This window comes from Salvelinus sp. IW2-2015, linkage group LG19 (genome assembly GCF_002910315.2).
Source record: "Salvelinus sp. IW2-2015 linkage group LG19, ASM291031v2, whole genome shotgun sequence".
Lineage (NCBI taxonomy): Eukaryota > Metazoa > Chordata > Actinopteri > Salmoniformes > Salmonidae > Salvelinus > Salvelinus sp. IW2-2015.
In genome coordinates this window covers 7,276,605-7,297,587 of record NC_036859.1, presented here as the reverse complement: position 1 = coordinate 7,297,587, position 20,983 = coordinate 7,276,605, and the positions used below count along the sequence as shown (strand labels likewise).

At 45.1% G+C, this 20,983-nt stretch overlaps 1 protein-coding gene across 1 annotated transcript in view; it reads left to right on the top strand.

Moving 5' to 3' along the window:
- Positions 1–20,983, top strand: part of LOC111978873 (semaphorin-6B-like) — a 70,236-nt gene that overhangs the window by 24,419 nt on the left and 24,834 nt on the right. The window contains exons 2-8 of the mRNA XM_024009109.2: positions 1,146–1,269; positions 2,266–2,377; positions 2,555–2,615; positions 2,749–2,811; positions 19,830–19,928; positions 20,024–20,114; positions 20,350–20,469. Coding sequence (XP_023864877.1) covers positions 1,164–1,269; positions 2,266–2,377; positions 2,555–2,615; positions 2,749–2,811; positions 19,830–19,928; positions 20,024–20,114; positions 20,350–20,469 — 652 coding nt within the window. The 5' untranslated portion in view covers positions 1,146–1,163. The remainder of the gene's footprint in view (positions 1–1,145; positions 1,270–2,265; positions 2,378–2,554; positions 2,616–2,748; positions 2,812–19,829; positions 19,929–20,023; positions 20,115–20,349; positions 20,470–20,983) is intronic.

Sequence of the window (20,983 nt, the reverse complement as noted above, 5' to 3'; positions counted from 1 at the left end):
TTATGCAGCGAATGCAATGACTAGGATTGTGGTTGTGCTCGTTACCATCACTAATCACAAGCTTCTATTAAGCACGCGTCGATTGTGTCAGCTGTGTGTGAACTTCCCTCAGCTAGTCTGTGTGTTCTCCACTGCCCTTAGTCTTCTCTGTTTATAGATTAATTTTGTCTGTATGCCCCCTGTAGGGTTCCCCCCTCCCTGTATGCTTCATCTCGATATGACTCTGGGGTGGTATATGCTATATCGTCACGTTCAGCTGGAGTGCTCAACAATGGAATTGCCATTCTACACAAATAGAAGAACATTACACCCTCATTGACACCCAATGGTCACTCTGCTAAAGCCAGATTGAGGCAGCATGTGTGTGTGACTGTGTGACCTGTGCTGTTGTGGTGTGTGTGTGTTGTGTGTGTGTGTGTGTGTGTGTGTTGTGTGTGTGTGTGTGTGTGTGTGTGTTGTGTGTGTGTGTGTGTGTGTGTGTTATAGAGTGTTGTCCTGCCCCCTGACCAGCCCTCTCTCAGTCTACCACTCTCTGTGGACCATACTTATGAGTCCCAACTGTCTTAATTGCTGTCTGTCTGTCTGCTGTCTGTCTGTTCTGTCTGTTCTGTCTGTCTGTCTGTCTGTCTCTGTCTTTCTGTCTGTTCTGTCTGTCTGTCCTGTCCTGTTCTGTCTGTCCTGTCTGTCTGTCTGTCTGTCTGTCTGTCTGTGTGTGTGTGTGGGTGGTGTTATAGAGTGTTAGTATAGAGTGCCTCCTGCCCTCTGAACCCAGCCCTCTCATCATCCTACACTGCTCTGTGGACCATAATTAAATGTTCTCAACAGTTAATTGCTTGTGTGGTGTGTGTGTGTGTGTGTGTGTGTCGTGTGTGTGTGTGTGTGGTGTATGTGTTGTGTGTGTGTGTGTGTGTGTGTGGTGTGTGTCGTGGGTGGGTGGTGGGGGGGTGGTGGTGGGTGGGGTGATGTGTGTCGGTCTTGGAGGGGGGGTGGATGTGGTGTGTGATGTGTGTTATAGAGTGTGTGCTTGCAATCTGTTGCAATCAGAATCTGTACGAGACTATAACATTTCTGGTGTGATTTGTACCTGTAGGACTGGTCACTGATTATTTTCTTCTCCCTCCCTCCCTCTTTCTTTCCGTGTCTAGTGCCCGTGCTGTGCTGCCATGACGACCATGGCCCCTCCCCTCATGTTTCTCCTCCTGCTCCTTCAATTGGCTCACAGCTCTTTCCCAGAGGAGCCCGGTCCTCTAAGCTATGCTCCCTTAGAGGGTATGTGTCATTCTCCGTGCGTGCGCATGTGTGCGCGTCCATGCGCGTGCGTGCATGTTTGTTCATTTGTCAGCTCGTGCGCTGACATTTGCGTGTAAGTGTGTGTTTGTGCGCTTGCTCGCATACGTGAGTGTGTGTTTATGTATGTGTGGTATCAGTAGCATTGATGAATGGCCCTCTGGTGGATCTCAGTATTCCATCAGGACAGAAAGGTTAGAGGTCACAGCCTTGGTCTGGAGCTGTTTTCACACAAAACAAGCGTGTCACGGGGATAGATAGCAGCACTGAAAAATGTGTTTTTCCTTGAGCGTGCAAGAATGAAAGATTTAATGCTCTCCTCTCCCCGCCTCTTTGATTTAATATTATGGAGCTGCGATCTGAGGTCATTGCTTTGTCGTTGTTTTTATTGCATTTCTGATTGAGCGTCAACCTAGTTCAAGGGGAGGGGAGTGAGAGAGATGGAGAGGTAGATGGAGAGAGAGCTGAAGAAAGAGGAGGGAGCAAGAGAGTGAGAGAGAGAGAAGAGAGAGTGAGGGAGGGAGATTGAAGAGAGGCAGAGAAAAATGTGAGAGGACAGATAGGTAGATGTGGAAAGAGAGAGAGGGCAAGGAGGTGGAGATAAATAGATGGATGGATAGATGTGTATTATTATGTGGCTCCCTGCAGTCAAGGACAATGAGACAGAGGTCCCACTCAATCTCCTGAAGAGGAGTCCCCATGGAAATGACACTGTGTCCTCTCCACCCTCCCTGCAGTGTGTCCTGTTCTTCCATGCTATATCTGCCTAGGTCTATCCCCCCTCTCTCTCTTCTGTCTCTCTCCTGTATGTTTCTCCTTCTGCTGCTAGCTCCCTCTAACCCCCCTTTTTCTCATTCTCTCCCTGTATCCTCCTCACTGTCTTCTTCAACCCTTTACGTCTTTCTCCATCCCATGGAATATAAGAGTACAATAAACCACACCTCTCTCTCTCTCTCTCTCCCTCTCTCTCTTTCTCAGTGGTGAGGAGGTATCCTGTGTTTGTGGGTAGAGCTCATCGTTCCTCACAGAGACAGGAGCTGCACATTCACACAGTACTCCAGGTCAACCGCACACTCTACATAGGAGCCAGGTAACCAACAACATCAACAATCACCTCTAAGCCATAATCCATACCACACCCCTAACAATCCTCAGGTTTATCTTTCAGCAGTTACATCGACTGGTTTATGATAAGGTCACTGTAAAACCATTTTGATCCACACTGCTTTCCCCCCCTGTTTCTCTCCCCTCCTGATGTATATTCCAGAGATGATCTATATAGAGTGGAGCTGGACAATATGTCAGGGGACGAAATATTCTACAGCAAGGTGAGAGACACACACACACACACAAAACACACACACGCTAACTGTGTGAGCGCACTGGTATCACATACACCTGATGAAATCATACCCCAGTGTGATAACCCTCCGGTCATGTCATTTTGTGTTCTTCTGCTAGAAGCGGACGTGGGAATCCAATAAGAATGACATTCGAGTCTGCAGGATGAAGGGCAAACGTGAGGTTAGTTCCCATCCCTGGGTCAGCCGACATGTGTCAGCCTACACACACCCAACACTGTCACACACACACACACTCTCCTTTAGAAATCATATATCTACACACATCTGCCCACCCACACACCCACAAGGGAACTTTATATGTCCGACTCACAACCATTAGCCACCACATACACGCTCTCTCCCATACACACTCACGGGGAAATGTTCTCTACAATACACCCCTGGATCGCTGCCCACACACAGAGAAACTCTATCCCCCGCTATACACACCTGTAACCCTCTGAGCCAGGTCTCCTTCTCTAGCCCAGAGAGAAGCACGTGTCAGTCAGAAACTTACATTCAGGGAAACTCTCTAGGCTCCTCTTTCCTGTGCGAGGGAGCTGTTGTTTATCTGTTCTAATATCCCCAGTAACATGTTTTTCCAGTGAGAATGTGATACCCGGCAATTGATCTGAGTAATACGTAGTGTCCGAAAATGCGCTTTGGTGATGAAATTTCACTTCCTGATGTTATAATAAAAAGCTGGAGCTGGAGCACACCCAGATAGGGCTCCTGAGTGGCGCAACGGTCTAAGACACTGTGTCTCAGTGTGAGAGGTGTCATTACAAACCCTGGTTCAATTCCAGGTTGTATCACAACTGGCCGTGATTGGGAGTCCCATAGGGTGGCACACAATTGGCCCCAGCGTCGTCCGGGTTTGGCCGGGGTAGGCCGTCATTGTAAATAAGAATGTGTTCTTAACTGACTTGCCTAGTTAAATATATATACATTTTTAAATACAATTATTTTGTGTAGAAATGCTGTAAGCTGTAAACTGTAAGCTACAAAACTAAATAAAGAGTGTGTGACTCTATTTATTTGTATAACTTCCTTATGTTATAAAATACATTTTACCAAGACAAATATGTTTATTCAAGTTCTGAATCGTTCAGTGGGGTCTTTCTCTAACATATCATTAGCATTATATCCAAAAAGTCCGATTTCATAACCTAATACATCCGATAATAAGCACTGAGCTCTGACATAGTGGTGCCGGTTTCTCGTGACAACTTTTGAGSATTTTACATTTTGTGGTCTTCGTCTTCAAAGTTGTTTACGTGGGTCGCAAAAATCTAAATTAGCATGGCACGAGCTGAATTGAAAAAAAAATGCTTTGGAAATAAATAGCTTAGTATACGCTCCGTGCTCCGTTGACATTTCACAGAGATACCCTTGTTTTTGTGGGAACTCTTTGAAAAAGAACAGGAATGTTCTAATTAATATGAAAAGCGTATATTAAAATATGACAATACGTCTCAAAAAGAATATCCATCTTACCTCTGTATTGTTTTATGTCCCGCGGAGTCGAAAAGAAAGAAAGACTAGTTCAATGGGAAAGTGAGCCTGTCAGGTAGCCAATAGGCTACATTCTTGCACAGAATCCAGCCGAGCTGGACGCGATGCAATTTTCCAGATTTTCTACCACTTTTTTTCCTGTGGTCTCCATTGATTTAGTCACCCTAATTCTGGCCGTCCTACAAAGGTAAAAACTCTTAAGAACCTTTGAACGGATTATGATGGAGACATGATGTTTGAGCCATTGGTTTTCTTAGAGGAGTGTCTACACAACTAATGTGTTTTTTTTACCCATTGGTCAAAATATGCGTTTTGGGCACTCTAACATGGGTACTATGGGGTGATATGATCAAAGTGAATAATGAAGGCAAAAAGAGACCTAAGAGATAAAGGAAAGAGGGTATAGAGAGAGAACGAGAGAATGGGGGAAGGAGAAAGTCAGGACAGGAGGGAGGGAGTAACCACTGGAGATAAATAGAGGGGGTAGAAGACCACACAGTCACAGATCAAATGAGAGCGATAGAGAGAGACAGTGGAGGTAAAGAGAGCGTGGGAGATAGAAAGAGCCGTATGACATTAAGGTAGACAGATGAAAGGAGAGGAAGGGAGAGAAGGAAACAGAGCGAGTAAGTACATCAAAGGTGTGAGAGGCCGTCAGGCCGAGAGAGGGTAGGAGGAAGGAGAGTGAGGGGGAGCTGAAAGTGAGAAAGAGCAAAAGTGTAAGGGAGAAAGAATGAGTAAGAGAGAGAAGAAAAACTAGCGCATGTAGAGGTACTTCTAGCTCACGTGGACCCAAGGGGAGCTCATAAAGAGTGAACGTTGTGGGGAGCTCAGGCTAAAGCGCAGGGATACATCTGAACGGTGTGATGTATGTTAAGGGTGTAAAAGAGACTTAGGTTCGGTGTAATTTCCCTAAGGCTTACTTACGTTAGTGGTTGTTTTCACCTAAGCCATCCCATAGTTCAGCCTAGCTCATTATATTCCAGCCATGACACATGTAGTGTGTAAAGTAAACCAGACCTGTTCTGTACACTAAGAAGTGATTTATGCACTACTTTTGTCATGTGCATATGATATTAAACTAATTTATCTGCCTAACCAGTTGAGGGATGGGTTTGAAATACACACACACACACACACACACACACACACACACACACACACACACACACACACAACACAACACACACACACACCACACACACACACACACACACACACAACACACACACACACACACCACACACACACACACACACACACACACACAACAACACACACACACACACACACACACACAAACACACACACACACACACACTTGTATGCACACTGTGGCGTTCCTAGGATTTAAAGGCATTTGGGGCTTAGCCCAAAGCCAGTAAGGGGGTCCAGGGGCATCCTCCTCCGGCATAAAAATAAGCAATTTCAACCGCTAAATGCATGAATTTGATGCACTTTGAGAYGAACATTGAGAGATTGGAACATTGAAAGATGAGATCTTTTTCATGTAACTTGCTCCTTTCCACCTGCCACAGCAGACACTGCCAGTACTCAATTACAATAGCTACTGTGGGCCTCTCTACTCTGGAATACATACATCTACAGTGTATTGCCAAAAAACCTCCATACTGATCAACAACTTCAAACATGAACTCTGACCTGTCCAATGAGCCAAACTGATTAAGAATTCCCACAGTACCAAAACGCGCACACACTCACACACACTCACACACACACACGTACGGTGCAGTAATTAGAATCCATAGAGCAGCTTTAATTGATACAGTCTGTGTGCTCACACCTCCTCTGCCTCTCTCCATCGCTTTCTCTGTGCTGTCTGCTGCTGTCGCTTTTGTCCTTCCTTCTTCTCTTGCTGTCTCTGAGTCTTCTATGTTGCGCTATCTTTTGTCTACCCTCCTTTCTCGTCCTGTCCTGGTTGTAAAAAGTGTAAAAGGAAGCTATTGTTTTAATAGTCATTTCACAGGCTTTTTCACCTCACCTGCAAATTCTTTGTAAACCATGTTTTACCTTTTCACCGTCTGTATTTCGCCTGTTATAATTTGTGCAAATAAATAAAATGAATTAGAATCTATAGAACAACTTGGAGTCATACAGTCTACTGTGTGCTCAACCCACCTCTGTTCTCTCTCCATCTGCCCTCTGTCACTTTCATCTGTCACTTTCTCTGTGTCTTGTTAGTTGCTGTCTGTGTCTTGTCTCAGGTTCTTGTTTGTTACTGTCTCCTTTGTTTAACCTCTTTTGTTATGGCCTGTTCTGTTCTTCTGGTGTCTCTCTCCATCATCTACTCTTCTGTTGCTGTCTCTGTGTCTTGTCTGTTGTCTCTATCCATCATCTACTCTTCTGTTGCTGTCTCTGTGTCTTGTCTGGTGTCTCTCGCCATCATCTACTCTTCTGTTGCTGTCTCTTGTGTCTTGTCTGGTGTCTCTATCCATCCATTACTCTTCTGTTGCTGTCTCTGTGTCTTGTCTGGTGTCTCTATCCATGCATCTACTCTTCTGTTGCTGTCTCTGTGTCTTGCTGTTGTCTCTATCCATCCTCCACTCTTCTGTTGCTGTCTCTGTGTCTTTTCTGTTGTCTCTATCCATCAAATCAAATCAAATCAAATTTTATTAGTCACATACACATGGTTAGCAGATGTTAATGCGAGTGTAGCGAAATGCTTGTGCTTCTAGTTCCGACAATCCAGTAATAACCAACAAGTAATCTAACCTAACAATTCCACAACTACTACCTTATACACACACAAGTGTAAAGGGATAAAGAATATGTACATAAAGATATATGAATGAGTGGTGGTACAGAACGGCATAGGCAAGATGCAGTAGATGGTATAGAGTACGGTATATACATATGAGATGAGTACTGTAGGGTATGTAACATAAAGTGGCATAGTTTAAAGTGGCTAGTGGTAACATGTATTACATAAAGATGGCAAGATGCAGTAGATAATATAGAGTACAGTATATACATATGAGATGGGTAATGTAGGGTATGTAAACATTATATTAAGTGGCATTGTTTAAAAGTGGCTAGTGGTACATTTTTACATAATTTCCATCAATTCCCATTTTTAAAGTGGCTGGAGTTGAGTCAGTATGTTGGCAGCGGCCGCTAAATGTTAGTGGTGGCTGTTTAACAGTCTGATGGCCTTGAGATAGAAGCTGTTTTTCAGTCTCTCGGTCCTGCTTTGATGCACCTGTACTGACCTCGCCTTCTGGATGATAGCGGGGTGAACAGGCAGTGGCTTGGGTGGTTGTTGTCCTTGATGATCTTTATGGCCTTCCTGTGACATCGGGTGGTGTAGGTGTCCTGGAGGGCAGGTAGTTTGCCCCGGTGGTGCGTTCTGCAGACCTCACTCCTCTGGAGAGCCTTACGGTTGTGGGCGGAGCAGTTGCCGTACCAGGGGTGATACAGCCCGACAGGATGCTCTCGATTGTGCATCTGTAGAAGTTTGTGAGTGCTTTTGGTGACAAGCCGAATTTCTTCAGCCTCCTGAGGTTGAAGAGGCGCTGCTGCGCCTTCTTCACGACGCTGTCTGTGTGGGTGGACCAATTCAGTTTGTCCGTGATGTGTACACCGAGGAACTTAAAACTTTCCACCTTCTCCACTACTGACCCGTCGATGTGGATAGGGGGGTGCTCCCTCTGCTGTTTTCTGAAGTCCACAATCATCTCCTTTGGTTTTGTTGACGTTGAGTGTGAGGTTATTTTCCTGACACCACACTCCGAGGGCCCTCACCTCCTCCCTGTAGGCCGTCTCGTCGTTGTTGGTAATCAAGCCTACCACTGTAGTGTCATCCGCAAACTTGATGATTGAGTTGGAGGCGTGCATGGCCACGCAGTCGTGGGTGAACAGGGAGTACAGGAGAGGGCTCAGAACGCACCCTTGTGGGGCCCCAGTATTGAGGATCAGCGGGGTGGAGATGTTGTTACCTACCTCTCACACCTGGGGGCGGCCCGTCAGGAAGTCCAGGACCCAGTTGCACAGGGCGGGGTCGAGACCCAGGGTCTCGAGCTTGATGACGAGTTTGGAGGGTACTATGGTGTTAAATGCTGAGCTGTAATCGATGAACAGCATTCTCACATGGGTATTCCTCTTGTCCAGATGGGTTTAGGGCAGTGTGCAGTGTGGTTGCGATTGCGTCGTCTGTGGACCTATTGGGTCGGTAAGCAATTGGAGTGGGTCTAGGGTGTCCGGTAGGGTGGAGGTGATATGGTCCTTGACTAGTCTCTCAAAGCACTTCATGATGACGGAAGTGAGTGCTACGGGGCGGTAGTCGTTTAGCTCAGTTACCTTAGCTTTCTTGGGAACAGGAACAATGGTGGCCCTCTTGAAGCATGTGGGAACAGCAGACTGGGATAAGGATTGATTGAATATGTCCGTAAACACACCAGCCAGCTGGTCTGCGCATGCTCTGAGGACGCGGCTGGGAATGCCGTCTGGGCCTGCAGCCTTGCGAGGGTTAACACGTTTAAATGTTTTACTCACCTCGGCTGCAGTGAAGGAGAGCCCGCAGGTTTTGGTAGGGGGCCGTGTCAGTGGCACTGTATTGTCCTCAAAGCGGGCAAAAAAGTTGTTTAGCCTGTCTGGGAGCAAGACATCCTGGTCTGCGACGGGGCTGGTTTTCTTTTTGTAATCCGTGATTGACTGTAGACCTGCCACCATACCTCTTGTGTCTGAGCTGTTGAATTGCGACTCGATTTTGTCTCTGTACTGGGACTTAGCCTTTTTGATTGCCTTGCGGAGAGAATAGCTACACTGTTTGTATTCGGTCATGCTTCCGGTCACCTTGCCCTGGTTAAAAGCAGTGGTTCGCGCTTTCAGTTTCACGCGAATGCTGCCGTCAATCCACGGTTTCTGGTTTGGGAATGTTTTAATCGTTGCTGTGGGTACGACATCGTCAATGCACTTCCTAATGAACTCGCTCACCGAATCAGCATATTCGTCAATATTGTTGTTGGACGCAATGCGGAACATATTCCAATCCGCGTGTCGAAGCAGTCTTGAAGCGTGAAATCAGATTGGTCGGACAGCGTTGAACAGACCTGAGCGCGGGAGCTTGTTGTTTTAGTTTCTGTTTGTAGGCTGGAATCAACAAAATGGAGTCGTGGTCAGCTTTTCCGAAAGGGGGGCGGGGGAGGGCCTTATATGCGTCGCGGAAATTAGTATAACAATGATCTAGGGTTTTTCCAGCCCTGGTAGCACAATCGATATGCTGATAGAATTTAGGGAGTTTTGTTTTTAGATTAGCCTTGTTAAAATCCCCAGCTACGATGAATGCAGCCTCAGGGTGTGTGGTTTCCAGTTTACAAAGAGTCAGATAAAGTTCGTTCAGGGCCATCGATGTGTCTGCTTGGGGGGGAATATATACGGCTGTGATTATGACCGAAGAGAATTCCCTTGGTAGATAATGCGGTCGACATTTGATTGTGAGGAGTTCTAGATCAGGTGAACAGAATGACTTGAGTTCCTGTGTGTTGTTATGATGATCACACCACGTCTCGTTAATCATAAGGCATACCCCCCCTCATCTACTCTTCTGTTGCTGTCTCTGTGTCTTGTCTGTTGTCTTTATCCATCATCTACTCTTCTGTTGCTGTCTCTGTGTCTTGACTGGTGTGTCTCTTTAGTTTTGCAATCCAAAACGGTCAAGGGGATACTGGGTTACCTTAACTTGTTTTGGGCCTGTGTCATCCTCTTCCCTTCCTGTTGCCCCTGGCTGCTGCTGTTTTAAGGGCTCCACTGGCCTGCTGTTCTCATCTGTCCTCCTCCTTGGCTCATCTCCAAGGTAGCGAAGTAGAAGTGCAACATATCATTAGTTAGTTTTAAAGTAACTGTATACTGACATRACCAGTGCTGTAAAGTACTTAAGTAAAAATACTTTAAAGTACTACTTTAGTAGTTTTTTGGGGGGTATCTGTACTTTACTATTTATATTTTTGACTTTGACTTTTACGTCACTAGATTCCTAAAAAAAATAATGTACTTTTTACTCCATACATTTTACTCCATACATTTTCCTGACACCCAAAAGTACTCTGATCAAAGTACTTTGATTGCTTAGCAGGACAGGAAAATTCCTGGTCATCCCATCTGAATCTGATCTGGTGGACTCTCTAAACACAAATGCTTTGTTTTTACAGTGCCTTCAGAAAGTATTCAAACCCCTTGACCCCACATTTTGTTACGCTACAGCCTTATACTAAAATCTATTAAATAAAAAAAATCTTCAGCAATCTACACCAAATACCCTATAGTGACAAATCAAAAACACGTTTTTAGACACTTTTGCAATTGTATTCAAAATAAAAAACAGAATAACTATATTTACATAAGTATTCAGACCCTGCTATGAGACTCTAAATTGAGCTCAGGTGCGTACTGTTTCCATTGATCATCCTTGAGATTTCTACAACTTGATTGGAGTCCACACCTCCAATTGTCATTCAGGGATACACTTCAACACTTAGACTCAGACATCACTTACAGGAGGAAGGTAGTTAGGGGGGAGTTGTAATCTGCAAATTACCCCGTTGGCCCTCCGGAGGACCTCGAATGGCCCCACAAACCGGGGACTCAGCTTCTTACAGGGCAGGCGGATCGGGAGGTTCCTGGTGGAGAGCCAGACTTGATCACCAGGATGGAACACGGGCTCCGCCTGCTCTTTCTGACGGTGGACGATGCGCTGGATTCTCATGTGGGCATTTTCCATACCTCCTCTGCACACTTGAACCACTTGTCTACCGCGGAAGCTTCGGTCTGGCTCGGGCTGGCTGATAACCCAGAACACACTGGAAGGGAGTCAGCCCGGTGAAGGAGTGTTGCAATGAATTCTGGGCGTATTCAGCCCAAGGAAGTAATCGGGCCCACTCCCCCTGCCAGTCCTGGCATTGGCTCCTCAGGAACATCCCCAGCTCCTGGTTCATCCTCTCCACCTGCCTGTTAGACTGAGGCCGGTACCCAGAAGTGAGGCTGACCGTGATCCCCAGCTTTCCATGAAAGCCTTCCATACATGTGATGTGAATTGGGGGCCACGATCGGAGATGATATCCTCCAAAAGGCCATAGTGCCGGAAGACCTGCTGGAACAGTGTCTCAGTGACCTGGAGAGCGGTAGGGAGACCAGAAGGAGGGATGAAATGGCATGATTTAGAGAATCTGTCCACTATCAACAAAATGGTGGTAAAACCATCAGAAGAGGTGAGATCAGTGACAAAGTCAGTGGACAGATGAGACCAGGGGTGCTGAGGTATGGGAAGGGGAAGGATTTTCCCTGCCAGAGTGTTCTGGGGGGATTTGAATTAGGCACATACTGAACAGGAGTTGACATAACAAGTGACATCCTGAGCCAAGGTGGGCCACCAGTGATGCACTGAATGGAAGGGTGATACCTGGATGTCCAGCAACGACAGCTGTGTGCGCCCAAGTCAATAGCTGATCCCTTATCTCCGTGGGAACGTAGGTGCGCTCAGGAGGACAGGTGCAGGTGCGGGTTCCCTCTCCAGGGCCTGGCGAATGTCCACATCTATGTTCCAGAGCACGGGGGCTATGACTCGAGAGGGTGGATTATGGAATCGTCGAGACGGGACAGGGCATCGTCTTTGATGTATTTTGAACCTGGGCGATATGTCAGCGTGAAATCAAACCTGGTGAAGAAAAGGGCCCACCTGGCATGTCGCAGGTTCAGTCGCCTAACTGTCCGTATATATTCCAGGTTCCGATGGTTGGTGAGGATGAGAAATGGGTCCTGGGTGCACTCCAGTCAGTGTCTCTAATGCCAACTTCACCGCCAGGAGCTCCTGATCGCAAACATCATAGTTCCTCTCTGCAGGAGACAGTTTCTTTGAGTAATATGCACATGGATACAATTTCTGTGGATTACCTTGATGTTGGGACAGGACAGCCCCCACACCTACTTCTGAAGCGTCCACCTTGTCGTGACTTTACTTACTATGCACAATTTATAGGAGTCTCCTAAAATCACATTCACTATCTTAACAAAAATACCTTCATCATTTTTCATATCTCATATACAATGTTAAGGATGGAAACTTGACAGATAAAGGGGATATACTTTCCAAGTTACAGTATTTCCTTTTTGACCTTTTTAATGACATCACTAAATAAAAACCAATATGGCATTAGTTTTCTATAGATCATTTCCGACCCTTCCCCACATTCTTATGTTAGAAATATTGTTCCAGTGTTCACTTTTTGAATGAGTTAGAGTTTCGGTGGGAAAAGCCTGTCAACAAAGACATGCCTTTGGTTCATACTGGAGGGGGAGAGTGAGAGTCCTCTTATCCTGTAATTTACAACAGGGTGTGAACTGTCAACCCCCCAGCAGCTCCCTCCCCCCCTCTGTGGGTGAGGGATGGCCTGGTTACTGTCATCCACCGCCAAACTGATCTGACCAATTCTGATCCTCACAGGACAGTCATGATAACCTCCACCACAAAGGGCACCGTAGGATCTGGATGTTTAAGAAACAGGGCGGAAGTGAAGCGACCCTTCAGTAGGCGGAAGGCATGTCAGCTGCAGAATTCCATCCCAACTTCCAGGGACCACCCTTGAGGAGAGAACTTAGAGGAGAGGCAATCAAGCTACAGTTCTTAATGAATTGACGGTAGAAGTGGGCAAATCCCCAAAACCGTTGGAACCCCTTTATGGTGGTTGGGACTGGCCATGACCTGACAGCATCCACCTTCCTCTCATCCATCATGACACCTTGCGGGCCAATCTGGTAACCCTCCTCCTGATGGAATTGGCACTTCTCCGCTTTAACGTACAGGTAGTTGGCCATGAGGCGTTCCAGGACTTCTCGGACACGAGCGATGTGCTCTTCCAAGGATGCCGAGTAAACCAGGATGTCATCAATATACACRTCCACCTGGCGTCCAAGCATGTCCCAGAACACCTCGTTGAATGCCTGGAACACTGACGGAGTATTGGCTAATCGGTGGTGGGGGCTCCCATCTGATGAGTGAAATAGAGGGAGCACTGGAGTAGGAAGCCATGGCATTTCAATGGAGTCCCGTCATATTTGTCTGGGAGGGACAATCAGGCAYCGCTCACCAGGACGGACTGCTGTATGGGCCGGGGTACTGGCTTGACTTGTAGTAGAGAATCCTCCTCTGTTTGGAGMTGACACCCCTCGAGTAATGTTGACTCGTTGAAGAACGCAGAGGACCTTATCAATAGCCGTCCGCAAATGAGCTAGCTGGTCATGGTGTTGATGAAGTAGGTGTCCCTGTTCGTCGACCATCTGGAAGATGCCTTGGTTAACTGCTGCTTCCATTCGTGGAGGAAAGAGTAAGTAATCAAAGGAGTAATGAAGTCCAGGTGTGACTGATGATGAGACGCAGGTGTGTGTAATGATGGTTTCCAGTTGTGAGTAAAGATGGGTTGCCAGGACCGGTGGTTTGTAGACCGGTGACGTTGAGCGCCGGAGCGGGGGAGCGGGAGTGGACGTGACAGACACCATCAGACACATTGTGTCCTGACTGTCAAATAGTTCCTAAACCATTTGCAAGACTACTTATCCAGGCCCATTTCAGACAGTTTTTGAATGAGTAGTGAATCGTCAACCGTATCGAATGCCTAATAAAAGTCTTTAAATTAGGCAGCACAATGTTTTTTTTATGATCTAGCCTATTTAAAACATAATCTAAAACAGGCATAGTTGTCCAGATGTCCAGATCTAAAACCAGATTGGTGCATATTTAGTTTAAAAAGTTCTTAGCTGGGAGTTGGTCAGGGATTCTAATACCTTGGCTAGGCAAGATAACTTGGAAATTGGGCAGTAATTATCTAACTTAGAAGGATCTCCGAATTTATGTAGGGGGAGGACATGCCATTTTCCAAATCTTAGGGAGAACACCAGTAGAAATTAAAAATACAGGTTAAAGGTTCAACAATGAGTGGGGCAGAGCGCTGTAGTAAGAAGGGGTCAGGTGAATCAGCCCCTGTGAATTTCTTTACATCGATCTTTAGCAAGGCACTTAAATACATCGTAGACATTAAATTATTTAAATGAAAATAAAGTATGGGAGTCTTCTGAAATGACTAAACACATTTTCATATACTAACCTTTCAAACAAGTGCAAAAAAATGTTTTTAGTTTTTTTTTGTCTAGTATGGGACCAGAGGCTGTCGAAACCTGCTGGGGCAACGAGGCGGTGAAGTGTTGTTTCAAAGATTTGACCACTTTCCAGAACTTGGCTGGCTTACCACCACTCGCCGATACACAATTCAAGAAATATGTTGATTTTGCTTTTCTAACCAGAGATAGATATTTATTTCTCAAATTTCTGAATGACTGCCAATCAGACGTAGAATCAGTCAGTCTAGCCTTAGCCCAAGCTAAATTTCTTTCCTGTAAATTCTCAGACAGTTCATGCGTGAACCATAGTCTTTTGTATGGCGCATRTTTATCTGCAACAGAGTTAAACAAGGAAATCAAATAATTAAGGGCCTTATCCGAGTCACTGCAAGTTGAAATAACCCACCAGTCACTCAAACCCAGCTCAAAACACTTTGCTCATTAAAATTCCTAGAATTTATCTTTGTAATAGTGTGTGAGTGAGATTTAGGTAGCTTAACATCTTTTATGCAGGCAGTACAAATATATTTCATCCTATCAGATACTGGCATAAATCAATACAGATTAAGATCACCCACTATTAATAATCTTGATGTAGCATAGCTAGACAGCAGGTCAGACAATTTGCTGAGAGCACATAAGGAGGCCGAAGGAGGGTGATAAATTCCCACTAGCGTCAGATGGGCATTATTACCAAGGCCCACATTTAAGACTAGACATTCACATTGCTTAGGTAGAGAGGCGGTAATGGACACATAAACATTTAAGTTGCTCTTTATTTATATGGCAACACCCCCTCCTCTGTCAACTCTGTCAGATATAAATACATTATAACCAGTCAGAGACACATCAGACAAGATTCAGTTATAACCAGAATGTCTGCGTTGGTTTGAGAAGCAAGAGTTACAATAAGATACGTTTTCTAAATCAAACTTATTCTAAATCAAACTTTCAAATCAGATGGAGTTTCAAATATGAACATGCCATGTTAAGTAGGTAACCCCTTATTAGAAAATAGCATGGAGGCTTGAATTGGAACAGATACAAGATTGCCTGCCTAGAACTGAACCATTACGCCTATGAGTTGAACAAGGAAATGGATTAAAACAAGACTCAACCTGTTGTGGGCAAGGACTGACATCCCATCATTTTTGTAGCACCTCTTCAATATTAGCACTCGGCATTCTAGCTCCTCCCCTGTTCGGGTGCAAGCCGTCCCTTTTTAAGAACTGAGGATGTTCCCAAAATAAGTTGAAATTGGTAATAATATCCAACTCTCTTTCAGGGCAGTTTTGACTTCATCCAAGATTCCACTGAAAATAGCTGGGAGAATGATCAACTCCACGATCGTGTGTAGGAATAGGCCCAGAAAGGATCATCTGCTTGCCGGTAGCCAATAACTTGTTCTTCAGGTATTCTAAATCCTGTCTYAACTCCCCCCCATTGCCGCAGCCTGATGTTGCTAGTACCGGCATGCACGACCAGCGTGTGAAGCTCCGYGTTTCAGTCTAGGATGACCATAAGCTCCAAGTAATGTCACGCACCGTGACTCCAGTAATGCCCCGGTAACCACTACATCCTGGACAATGGAACTCCCGACTGTAGCTACCTTGAGGAGAGGGGGTCGTGGATTCCCACTCTCAAATGTTGTTTTTYGCCATCATTGTAAGCCTGCCACACACACACTATACGATACATTTATTAAACATAAGAATGAGTGTGAGGTTTTGTCACAACCCGGCTTGTGGGAAGTGACAAAGAGCTCTTATAGGACCAGGGCACAAATAATAAAATAGTAATAATAAATAATTTTGCTMTTTATTTAACCATCTTACATATAAAACCTTATTTGTTCATTGAAAATTGTGAATAACTCACCACAGGTTAATGAGAAGGGTGTACTTGAAAGGATGCACATAACTCTGCAATGTTGGGTTGTATTGGAGAGAGTCTTAGTATAAATAATTTTCCACACACAGTCTGTGCCTGTATTTAGTTTTCATGCTAGTGAAGGCTGAGAATCCACTCTGACATAGGTACGTGGTTGCAAAGGGCATCAGTGTCTTAATAACAGCGCGATTTGCCAAGGCAGGATACTATGAGTGCAGCCCAATCCAGAAATCTGGCAGTGGCTTCTGATTAAATTACATTTTCACAGAACTGCYTGTTGCAATTTCGATGAGGCTCTCTTGTTCAGATAACGGTAAGTGGACTGGAGGCAGGGCATGAAAGGGATAACGAATTCAGTTGTTTGTGTCATCCTTTTCAGGAATGTACCTGCGTAATTGCGCACCCAACTCACTCAGGTCCTTCGTTATATCACATTTGATATTGTCCGTAAGCTTGAGTTCATTTGCACACAAAAAAATCATACAATGATGGAAAGACCTGTGTGTTGTTAATGCAGACAGAGAAGAGCTCCAACTTCATAAGTGGTTTGCTGAAGAGGATATCTTCCTTAATTGACCCCCCATAAATGTAACRGACATATACCAGGAGCTGTGCCAGGCCCACCTCGTCTGTTGACTCGTCCAGCTGTAACGCATAGAATTCACTGGCTTGTATGCGAAGCAGTAATTGTTTCAAAACATCTCCCGCCATGTCACTGATGCATCGTGAAACAGTGTTGTTTGATGAAGGCATTGTCTGTATAGTTTTTTTGGCCTTTTCCCCCAGCATTGTCCCAGCCATATCCGCGAAGAATGAAGTCCTCCACAATAGTATGGGGCTTGCATGTCCTAGCCCCTCGATAGCTCACCATATAAGACGCTTCTAGMMCCTTCTTATTAATGGTACCTGTTGCTTTTATACATGTCTTACTACTCGAAAGTCGTCTTAATTCTCGCTCCAAAAACTCCTGTGGCTTATTTTTCAAATTGCCATGTTTTGTTTCTAAATGTCTGCTCAAGAGTGAAGGTTTCATTGAGTTTTGAGATAGTACTTTTGCACATATAACACACTGTGGCTGAGGAAAGGCGCTACTCCCAATATAAGTGAACCCCAAATCAATGTAGTTCTCTTCATATTTGAGCCTCTTCGATGGTCCAACGTCCCTGTCTGTTGTTCGGTGCTTTCCCGGGTAAAGGGGCATTAGCTCTTCGCTACGTCAGATTCACAACTGTCAGTGTCCATGCTAGCTGGGCTAATAACAAATGTAGAATTACTGATGCTAGCATTGGATGTGCTCGTGGAAGCAGAACAACTTGTGTCGTCGACAGGTGCARGTGTAGTACTGCTGGTAGTAGTACTACCAGTAGAGCTGGTATGTGTCTCTACCTTACTTTTTTTAACCATTTATCAATTTTCGAGCAAACGGAATGAGCAGCAGCTACGTTTGGCTACATACGGACCGTTAATGGAACTCATTAATGTGATTGGATGTTAATTATTTGACTCAGCTACCTGTATTTGACATTGTGTTGTTAATTTGCTTAACACTATATGGTTTAATTTTATTTTTGGCAGTAAAACTAGGCTACTCAGGCGAGAAAAAAACCTCACCCAAATGTATAGCCCTGTTGGAAAATATAAATGGACTGTTTGAAATTTGTTTAGGTTAAAAAAAAAAGTGAATCATATTTTATTTGGCGTACCCCAGTTTGGGAATACCTGTCGTAGAGCACCCTGGATTTTCCCCTCGGTCATTCAAAATTGTCGCATTAAAAACAGCATGCAGTCTTGAAGTCTCTTTAGCCAGAGCGAGACGTTCTCTTAGAACCTTATTCTCCTCTAGTAGCTCAATGATCCTCTCCTTTGAGGCACAGAGCTGTTTGCATTTATCAAAAGTATATACAGTGCATTCGGAAAGTATTCAGACCCCTTGACTTTTTCCATAATTTGTTACATTACAGCCTTATTCTAAAATTGATTAAATWGTTTTTTTCTCTCATCCATCTACACACAATACCACACTCCTTCATTGTCTTGGCTGTGTGCTTACGGTTATTGTCCTGTTGGAAGATGAACCTTCGCCCCAGTCTGAGGTCCTGATCGCTCTGGAGCAGGATTTCATCAAGGATCTCTCTATACTTTGCTCCGTTCATCTTTCCCTTGATCCTGACTAGTCTCCCAGTCCCTGCCACTGAAAAACATCCCCACAGCATGATGCTGCCACCACCATGCTTCACTGTAGGGATGGTGCCAGGTTTCCTCCAGGCGTGACGCTTGGCATTCAGGACAAAGAGTTCAATCTTGGTTTCATCAGACCAGAAAATCTTGTTACTCATGGTCTGAGTGTCCTTTAGGTGCCTTTTGGCAAACTTCAAGCGGGCTGTCGTGGCCTTTTACTGAGGGGTTTCTTCGGTCTGACCACTCTACCATAAAGGCCTGATTAGTGGAGTGCTGCAGAGATGGTTGTCCTTCTGGAAGGTTCTCCCATCTCCACAGAGGAACTCTGGAGCTCTGTCAGAGTGACCATTGGGTTCTTAGTTACCTCTCTGAGCAAGGCCTTTCTCCCCCGATTGCTCAGTTTGGCCGGGCAGCAAGCTCTAGGAAGAGTCTTGTTCTCGCGGACTTTCAATGCTGCAGAAATATTTTGGTACCCTTCCCCAGATCTGTGCCTCGACACAATCCTGTCTCGGAGCTCCACGGACAATTCCTTCRACCTCCTGGCTTGGTTTTTTCTCTGACATGCACTGTCAATTGTGGGACCGGTGTTTCCCTTTCCAAATAATGTCCAATCAATTGAATTTACCACAGATGGACTCCAATCAAGTTATAGAAACATCTCAAGGATGATCAATGGAAACCGGATGCACCTGAGCTCAATTTCAAATCTCATAGCAAAGGGTCCGAATACTTATTTCTGTTTTGTATTTTTATACATTTGCAAAAAWTTCTAAAAACCTGTTTTCGCTTTGTCATTATGGGGTATTGTGTGTAGATTGATGATTTTTTATTTATTTAATCCATTTGCTGTCTCTGCCTGGCCGGCTCCCCTCTCTCCACAGGGATTCTCTGCCTCTCACCATATTATGGGGGCTGAGTCACTGGCTTACTAGTGCTCTTCCTTGCTGTCCCTAGGAGGGGTGCCTCATGTCGTGCCAGGCTTTTTTCGCTATACTCGACTTGAGTAGGTTGAGTCATTGACATGATCATACTTTTGCGCCCCCTCGGGCTCATGCAGTGGAGGATATCTTCATGGGCTATAATCAGCCTTGTCTCAGGGTAGTAAGTTGGTGTTCTGTTGATATCCCACTAGTGCTGTGGGGGCTGTGGACCCACTGGAATTGTGATACAGTGAATTATAAGTGAAATAATCTGTTTGTAAACAATTGTTGGAAAAATGACTTGTGTYACGCACAAAGTAGATGTCCTAACCGACTTGCCAAAACTGTAGTTTGTTAACAAGAATTTTGTGGAGTGGTTGAAAAACGAGTTTTAATGACTTCAACCTAAGTGTATGTAAACTTCTGACTTCAACTGTATATTTTWAAAAATGCCGTGGAAGCCCAGGYCTGATGACGCCACTGTGCACACACCCAAACATATACGCACGCACACTTCCTCTCCTCTCTRACTCTCCAATCATTTCTCATCCTTTATTGTCTCTGTCTTCAGGGGGAGTGTCGTAACTTCATCAAGGTGTTATTGAGCCAACATGGAGAACTGTTTGTGTGTGGAACTAACGCCTTCAACCCTCTATGTGCCAACTACACTGTGAGTATCTGTCTATTCAATTCAATTTATTGAAGCTTTATTGGCCTGTGTGTGCGTGTTCATACAGTACATATGTACAATTGTGTGTGTTGCAGAGGGACACTCTGGAGATGGTAGGAGAGACGGTCAGTGGGATGGCTCGATGCCCTTATGATCCCAGACACGCTAACGTGGCTCTTTTTGCAGGTACAGTTTCTCTCTTTCTTTTTTACTTTCACTCTCTTTCAATATATTGGAAAGTGATGACGTTGCACTTTTCACAGGGTCTGTAAATGTCCAGGGGAAATCATTCAGATGACGAATCAGCTTCGAGACTAGAGCTGTGCGAAGGGACTTGACTAACCTTGTGTTCATGATTAATACAGTGCATGTTTTCGTTGTTCTCTCTCTCTCTCTGTCTTTCTGTCTCTATCTCTCTCAGAGGGCAGTCTCTTCACTGGTACTGTAACAGACTTCCTGGCGATTGATGCTGTGATCTATCGTAGCCTAGGCGACAGCCCTGCTCTCCGCACCGTCAAACACGACTCCAAGTGGTTCAGAGGTACACTGAAATGACGTACTTGCATGTGAGTGAACGGGTCAAACACATCTCCGCTGGTGAAGAACGACATTTCCTTAGATCACATAAACACTGCGGGATAACCCAAACACTCTAAAGTGGTCCCCATTCCTACCTAAATCCTTGTATCCTAAGAGTGGATAGATAAAAGCGATAGGCTAGCTTAGTGCCTGGTTAGATTTATTGCTTTCATCCAGTCCTGTCAAATCAGAGAGGACCAGACCAACAGATCAAGGACATGAAATCCCCATCAGACTAAAACAGAGCGTGGTGCCCTGGAGGTCACAGAGATGAGTAAATAACTGCTCTGTGCTTGTCACTGATGATAAATTAAACAGGACATGAATTATTAATGGCTGACCCCACTGAAGTGCCATGTGTTGTTACAGAGGTGTCAGATTAGGTATCGGCAATAAATATAGAGCTGTGCGTGGTGGATGGGGATGTTTGCGTGCATGTAATGGCGGGGGGGGTGTATGCGTGCATGTAATGGCGG